Here is an 8,702-nt window from a genome sequence, read left to right on the forward strand (position 1 = left end):
TTTTTTAATGATATGTACTATTAAGTTGTGGACAGATATATTTCATATAATTTTCCTATGAAGCACAAACGATAGTAATGATTTTACACACATACAAAAAATTTTCCAATGACAAGTATAAATTACAAGTGAAGTATTTCAAATTATCAATTGTTTTTCCCTTTTGGACACCAAAAGCATAGGATATATTACTCCAAGTAAAGATGCTTGAAATTTTCTTATTCTTCTTTGGATCAGAATCATAATCATTCCAAGTGTAACCGCACTCAAAATTTAAAAAAAACTATCAATGTGTAGCCACACATGATATATGTAGCTACACTATTCCTATTTTTTTGTTTGACATTTTGCATTCTACTCCCTTGGGACTAGAATGTAAAAAAAAAAAAATATGTCACCGTACAAGTTTTGGTTTAAAAAAAATTTAGAAACAAATAAAATTTAGCCGGTCGCCGTACATGAGATATGCGGTCCCCATGTACAGCGATGCTACAACATGAGACGAATGTGATAGATCCCGACAAATACCTTTTTTTTTACCATTATTTGTAGAAATTTTCCTCGATAGGCAATCAGCCAGTTGCACCCGAATATTATGGATATTATTCATTGAAAAACAATAAAGTTTCTTGAGGTTAATTCAGAAGAAAATAAAGAAAGAGATTCGATTAGTGTCTACAAACTGATGAATAAATTTGATAGCTTTTTGAAATCAATCTTGATCAAATGTCATATATGCGATCAGTGGCACCTGACCTTCCAAAATTTAAGCAATGTCTACGTTTCATGTATAAACCGGAGAAAAGATGTTTGCTTTAACAACTTGCCTATTTGGAACAAGAACATGTTCATGTTTTCACTTAAAATGAGAAAATATGAACTCGTGCAAATTAAGAAAACGGAAAAAAGAAACTGTTAAACCACATTTTATATGACATAGTTATCTTGAATCTTGATTCTTTGGGTATTTGTACTGTACAGCCATCTCGTCCACCGATTGTGATTCACGAAAGATTATATTACACCAGCCTTTCTTGAAGTTTGTCAAATTAAGCAAAGTGCTACCTCTAGTTTTACGAGTTTACCACTCTTCAATTTTAACATGCTCATATATAAGCATTTTAGCTTTGAGGCATTAATATCACAAAGTATATATACTGCAAACACCCAAATTTGTCATTGTGAAATTTTATAGATCCAAATGAGATATTGTCTTCACAGTCGAATTAAGCATAGGCAAAAATCAAAATAAAGGAAAAAAACTTGATAGTCTTGAATAGGGAGGTCATTGTAGATCTTTAAAATTACTACAAGGGATGTCTTCGTTTTATGACAAACCATAAGGGACCATAGAAAAATTAGCCATTTGCAAAAGTATATGTGTGCAGGCCAATATACATCATTTCTAAAATAAAAAATTATCTCTTTCAAAAGAATCTGATTCGATGTAGCTCAATTTGGATAATTTTGGAATCCTATTAATACATTCCAAGCAACTCGATTTCGATAATTTTGGAATCCTATTAATACAACGATCCCTTTAGTTTAGCACATTGTTAATCACTTTACTGCGAAGAACTATAAGCTCTAAAGATTTCAAATTACTATTCAAAGTTGCAAACCATTGACCATCAGGAGATCCACCCGCGTTGAAAAAATCCATCCTATATCTGCCATTCTAATTAACCGTTTTTAGTTAATATAAGGTTGATGTTTTGACCAGATTAGGAGATCAAGAAGGGAGAGATGGTGGGATAGAGAAAGGGAAGAACGGTAACCGAAGTTATGGCCACAACTGTACCACAACACTCGAGTCTCTTACGAACCACGAACATAAATTTTGGTAACTAACGGTGCCAAACTCCTTGTCACCACTATAAAAAAGCTACAACTGTTGTTAAGATTACACTATTCAAATAAAACAAACGCAAATAGTGGGAAAAAAAAAGAAAAAAAAAAGAAGAGCAAAAGATGGCAAGAGCATTAGACATCATATTGTTGTGTTCATGGCTGTTCTTTACATGCATTGCCCAGGCCCAAACTGGACCTATTGATGTCACTCAACTTGGCGCAAAACCAGATGGCAGTGCTGACATGAGTCAGGTAATTAATCTTAATCTTAATGCAGAAGCTACATACATCGAAATTGATTTGGTTGATTGATCAGTTCACCAAAATTTGGAGAAAAGTTCGTGATTTGTCGAAAGCATTGTCCCCATTGAAATAAACAATTGGGCTCTAAAAGATTTGCCATTATTGCAGGTTTTGGCGGATGCTTGGAAACAAGCATGTAATTCTACAACAGCATCTACAATTTTGATTCCAAAGGGCACATTTTTATTGAAAGAAGCGAACCTTGAAGGTCCTTGCAAAGCTCCCGTTGAGATTCAAATACAAGGCACCATCAAAGCACCTGAAGATCCTGCACAAATAAGCAAGGATAAGGAATGGATGACAATTATATACGTTGACCAATTGACACTCTCCGGAGGTGGTACCTTGGATGGCCAAGGAGCCAAAGCTTGGACCCAAAATGAATGTCGTGTAAAAACCGAATGCAGCAAACTTCCAAATGTGAGCCAGCTTTTACAACATTGAATACATACCTATGAATGTTTTGCCAACGATACACGAGTTCAATTAGTAATCTGATTGTTGTGCCTTTTTTAACTTGAAATTGCAGACTTTGAGCTTGAATTTCGTCAACAACACTGTCATCCGCGACCTAACTTCTTTGAACAGCAAACTGTTTCACGTGAATCTTTTCGGATGCAACAATATAACATTCCAACACTTCACAATCACAGCACCTGGGGACAGTCCCAACACTGATGGTATTCACATTGGACATTCCACTGGAGTAGTCATCACGGATTCAAACATAGGAACCGGGGACGATTGCATCTCAATTGGCGATGGTGCCAAACAAGTTAACATAAGCAAAGTGACATGTGGACCTGGCCATGGAATCAGTGTTGGAAGTCTTGGAAGGTATGACAATGAACTGCCTGTTGAGGGTATCTTTGTTACCGACTGCACCATCTCCGGTACTTTAAATGGTGTAAGAGTAAAGAGCTGGCCAGCTTCTAAAAGTGGCAGTGCCACCAATATGCACTTTGAAGGTATTATCATGCAAAATGTCAGCAATCCAGTGATCATTGATCAAGAATATTGCCCAAACAACCAATGCACAAACACTGTAAGTTAAAAAACATGCATGCTAAGACAATCAAATTCTAAACTGCATTTCTTTTCGAGCTAATTTTTTTCTCTCCTCGTTCTTTTGATTTACAGGCCCCATCAAGTGTTAAGATTGCTCAGGTCAGCTTCAAGAACATCACTGGCACTTCAGCAACACCAGCTGTTGTGACTCTTCTTTGCAGTAAGAGTATCCCATGCGAGGGTGTAGAGGTTGCTGACATTGACTTGGCATACAATGGCAATCAAGGGAATGTGTCAAGCAATTGTGCCAATGTGAAGCCAGCTCTGAGTGGTAAGCTGAACCCTCCAATCTGCGCCAATGCTACCGTTCCGGCTCAGGCTGCTTAGATTCCCGCAAGCGTAGGAACGAGTTCGAAATTTTTTTTTCTCCTTTTTTTTCTTTCCCCCTTTCTGACAAATAGATTTCAGGTCTTATTATTTTTTGAATCCATTCAAGAAGTAATTTTGTTAGATGAATCCATACTATGTATGAAAATATCATTAGTTTTGATACTTTTGAAAACAAATAAAATAGTCTCAATTTTTGTCGTATTCTAATACCCTTCATCTTATAATTATGTTTGTTGTTTTTCAATTAATTGTATCAACTGTTACAAAGACGAAATTCTCCTTTACAAACAGGAAATTTAACTTGTAATGGTCATTAAATTACCACACTCCCAACTAAAACTTTTATCTACATTACACTTCATCATTAGTTATGTCACATATCAAACTTTCTTATTTATTGTCAATATCCCTGTTAAAAAAGTACTTGCGGGAGAAGGAACGTTTTGCTTGTTCTTTGTGTTGCAGTGTACTTAAAATTAAGGAAAAAGAATAGAGAAAAAAGAGAGAAAATCAACTATCTCTGCCAATGAAGTTTAAACTAATGACAATAAACCGCTGTAGTCAAGAACAATCAGATATATAGGATTACTTGCAACCCATTGTTAATAAACACTACACCCAAAAGAATGCATATTGCTCATGTTCAAACAAAATGCATCTATTCAAGTAAAAAAACATTGCATCTTACTTCATATTAAGCAAATTTATTGCAATGCTAATGAACTTTTTATTTTCTATCCTCTCATCTCTCCCCATATCTTTTTTGTCCCCAACTATCAGTCTCTAGATTCGACTTGAAGCCTTCCCATAATCATTGGGTCAACTTTAGTGATTGCAACATTATCGAACTTTTTCTCGCATAATAAGAAATAATAACCAAGATAAGCATGCATACAACTTCTACGCAAAGAATTACTTCCCCTTGGCAAAAAAAATTCAGGCCACCAAGTCCAAAGAAAAACATAAAGTGTTTGTTCATCTACTTTCACATGTACAAAGTTAACCCAATAACTGAACTCTCACAACTTGTGTGTCATTTACTATCAAGTTGAACAACGCACAGGTCTGGTAGGTAAATGAGTTTGCTGGGTGGGCAGTGGAGAAGGATTAAGTGGGTGGCGCAGTATAAAAAATGACATGGAATGACACAAATCCAAAAAGCCAATTCTTTTATACTAATGACCTTCCATAGATTAATGATACAAATTAAGCCATTGATATAAACTCCATTGTTATTCCTGCCCTTTGATGTGCATAATCGTTTTACCCACTTAACAGTACTGCTTTGTAGATAGAAATATCGTAGTGTAATTATTAAGCATAATAATATTATGAGTGTACAATAACATTGGTAAAAAATGACAGTGTCATAGAGTTGGAGTTATAAATAATCTAAAAACCATAAAAAGAAAAAATAGCATGAAGAATACCAAACTTAAATAAAGTTTTCAAAAAGAAAATTGGTCGAAGAAAATGAAAAATATAGAAATTCTGTCTCATAAAGTCGACAATGTAAATTTAATATATGTATATATATATATAACATGTTGTATTTTGAGATAATATAATCTTATCCAGATGGATTAGGAATAAACTAATTACTTTACCAACAATTTAGGAGTACCTATATTCACAACAGATCATCGGCTAAGAAAACAATAAGCATGCCCATTTTATGTTTTGGAAATAAATTAGCACCATACAAACAAATTCACATGTATGTCCACCCAGAATTTTTTTGCTTTTTCCAGATGAGATTACTAGTATTAGTGATTGTACACAAATTAGGATATATTACTGTGCGCTTAGGTAATTGTTGGAATGATTATTTATTTTGGTCCAAGATTTAGATAAAGCTGCCTAAAATCGACCAATAACCCAGCTGCACTCATCATAAATACAAGTATAATGACACTAACGTCATGGAGTAAAACTTGTCTCTGTTCTTAAACCTATTCGACCCCAACACTTCTATAACGAAAATGCTGCTTCCAATTCCAAATTGAGCATCAAAAATTGGGACAAAGATTACGAAAAGAGAAAATAGCATGCCGGACGGGGAGTTGGATTTTTGGTACTGATAACTACCAATTTTCCAAAATAATATTTTTTTTTTTTTTAAAAAAGCAAAAGTGGTACTCTGCCATATCTATTTCTTCTTCTACCGTCCTTGCACATAATTTTTTTTAGCCAAAATATGTGACACCACATTAATTTTTTTTAACATTCCAGTCCCTCGGGACTGAAATGCACAATGCTAAAAGATGTAAGAGTATCGCTGCACATGATTTTGAATTTTTTTTTGTTTTGAATTGTTCGTGTAGTCTCAATTTAATTCTTTTAGCACATCCTGGGCCTTATACCAGTGCAACCAGACTACTTGTTTTCCTAACATTTAACAGTGTGCAATCTTTTCAATAGTTTGGCCGAAAACTATCTTCTTATAAAAGCATTGTACACATTGGCTGAATCTCAATTATTTTTTAGATTTCTCAAGCAACACATATACTTGACTTTCTTCAAACTCATACAACACATCTCTCTCCAATAGATACAAAAAAGCTTGTCCCCAAGTAGGTTCATATATTTTTTTTAATGATATGTACTATTAAGTTGTGGACAGATATATTTCATATAATTTTCCTATGAAGCACAAACGATAGTAATGATTTTACACACATACAAAAAATTTTCCAATGACAAGTATAAATTACAAGTGAAGTATTTCAAATTATCAATTGTTTTTCCCTTTTGGACACCAAAAGCATAGGATATATTACTCCAAGTAAAGATGCTTGAAATTTTCTTATTCTTCTTTGGATCAGAATCATAATCATTCCAAGTGTAACCGCACTCAAAATTTAAAAAAAACTATCAATGTGTAGCCACACATGATATATGTAGCTACACTATTCCTATTTTTTTGTTTGACATTTTGCATTCTACTCCCTTGGGACTAGAATGTAAAAAAAAAAAAATATGTCACCGTACAAGTTTTGGTTTAAAAAAAATTTAGAAACAAATAAAATTTAGCCGGTCGCCGTACATGAGATATGCGGTCCCCATGTACAGCGATGCTACAACATGAGACGAATGTGATAGATCCCGACAAATACCTTTTTTTTTACCATTATTTGTAGAAATTTTCCTCGATAGGCAATCAGCCAGTTGCACCCGAATATTATGGATATTATTCATTGAAAAACAATAAAGTTTCTTGAGGTTAATTCAGAAGAAAATAAAGAAAGAGATTCGATTAGTGTCTACAAACTGATGAATAAATTTGATAGCTTTTTGAAATCAATCTTGATCAAATGTCATATATGCGATCAGTGGCACCTGACCTTCCAAAATTTAAGCAATGTCTACGTTTCATGTATAAACCGGAGAAAAGATGTTTGCTTTAACAACTTGCCTATTTGGAACAAGAACATGTTCATGTTTTCACTTAAAATGAGAAAATATGAACTCGTGCAAATTAAGAAAACGGAAAAAAGAAACTGTTAAACCACATTTTATATGACATAGTTATCTTGAATCTTGATTCTTTGGGTATTTGTACTGTACAGCCATCTCGTCCACCGATTGTGATTCACGAAAGATTATATTACACCAGCCTTTCTTGAAGTTTGTCAAATTAAGCAAAGTGCTACCTCTAGTTTTACGAGTTTACCACTCTTCAATTTTAACATGCTCATATATAAGCATTTTAGCTTTGAGGCATTAATATCACAAAGTATATATACTGCAAACACCCAAATTTGTCATTGTGAAATTTTATAGATCCAAATGAGATATTGTCTTCACAGTCGAATTAAGCATAGGCAAAAATCAAAATAAAGGAAAAAAACTTGATAGTCTTGAATAGGGAGGTCATTGTAGATCTTTAAAATTACTACAAGGGATGTCTTCGTTTTATGACAAACCATAAGGGACCATAGAAAAATTAGCCATTTGCAAAAGTATATGTGTGCAGGCCAATATACATCATTTCTAAAATAAAAAATTATCTCTTTCAAAAGAATCTGATTCGATGTAGCTCAATTTGGATAATTTTGGAATCCTATTAATACATTCCAAGCAACTCGATTTCGATAATTTTGGAATCCTATTAATACAACGATCCCTTTAGTTTAGCACATTGTTAATCACTTTACTGCGAAGAACTATAAGCTCTAAAGATTTCAAATTACTATTCAAAGTTGCAAACCATTGACCATCAGGAGATCCACCCGCGTTGAAAAAATCCATCCTATATCTGCCATTCTAATTAACCGTTTTTAGTTAATATAAGGTTGATGTTTTGACCAGATTAGGAGATCAAGAAGGGAGAGATGGTGGGATAGAGAAAGGGAAGAACGGTAACCGAAGTTATGGCCACAACTGTACCACAACACTCGAGTCTCTTACGAACCACGAACATAAATTTTGGTAACTAACGGTGCCAAACTCCTTGTCACCACTATAAAAAAGCTACAACTGTTGTTAAGATTACACTATTCAAATAAAACAAACGCAAATAGTGGGAAAAAAAAAGAAAAAAAAAAGAAGAGCAAAAGATGGCAAGAGCATTAGACATCATATTGTTGTGTTCATGGCTGTTCTTTACATGCATTGCCCAGGCCCAAACTGGACCTATTGATGTCACTCAACTTGGCGCAAAACCAGATGGCAGTGCTGACATGAGTCAGGTAATTAATCTTAATCTTAATGCAGAAGCTACATACATCGAAATTGATTTGGTTGATTGATCAGTTCACCAAAATTTGGAGAAAAGTTCGTGATTTGTCGAAAGCATTGTCCCCATTGAAATAAACAATTGGGCTCTAAAAGATTTGCCATTATTGCAGGTTTTGGCGGATGCTTGGAAACAAGCATGTAATTCTACAACAGCATCTACAATTTTGATTCCAAAGGGCACATTTTTATTGAAAGAAGCGAACCTTGAAGGTCCTTGCAAAGCTCCCGTTGAGATTCAAATACAAGGCACCATCAAAGCACCTGAAGATCCTGCACAAATAAGCAAGGATAAGGAATGGATGACAATTATATACGTTGACCAATTGACACTCTCCGGAGGTGGTACCTTGGATGGCCAAGGAGCCAAAGCTTGGACCCAAAATGAATGTCGTGTAAAAACCGAATGCAGC

The 8,702-nt window shown here is 34.4% G+C and overlaps 2 protein-coding genes across 2 annotated transcripts in view; both read left to right on the forward strand.

Moving 5' to 3' along the window:
- The first annotated feature begins 1,971 nt into the window (after positions 1–1,971).
- Positions 1,972–3,549, forward strand: LOC113782016 (polygalacturonase-like). Its single transcript, XM_027327930.1, has 4 exons — positions 1,972–2,103; positions 2,263–2,574; positions 2,684–3,199; positions 3,295–3,549. Exons 1-4 carry the CDS (start codon positions 1,972–1,974, stop codon positions 3,547–3,549), a joined length of 1,215 nt encoding a protein of 404 aa, XP_027183731.1.
- A 4,562-nt stretch (positions 3,550–8,111) lies between these two features.
- Positions 8,112–8,702, forward strand: part of LOC113782017 (polygalacturonase-like) — a 7,865-nt gene continuing 7,274 nt past the window's right edge. The window contains exons 1-2 of the mRNA XM_027327931.1: positions 8,112–8,243; positions 8,403–8,684. Coding sequence (XP_027183732.1) covers positions 8,112–8,243; positions 8,403–8,684 — 414 coding nt within the window. The remainder of the gene's footprint in view (positions 8,244–8,402; positions 8,685–8,702) is intronic.

This window comes from Coffea eugenioides, chromosome 9, assembly GCF_003713205.1.
Source record: "Coffea eugenioides isolate CCC68of chromosome 9, Ceug_1.0, whole genome shotgun sequence".
In the NCBI taxonomy this organism is placed as follows: domain Eukaryota; kingdom Viridiplantae; phylum Streptophyta; class Magnoliopsida; order Gentianales; family Rubiaceae; genus Coffea; species Coffea eugenioides.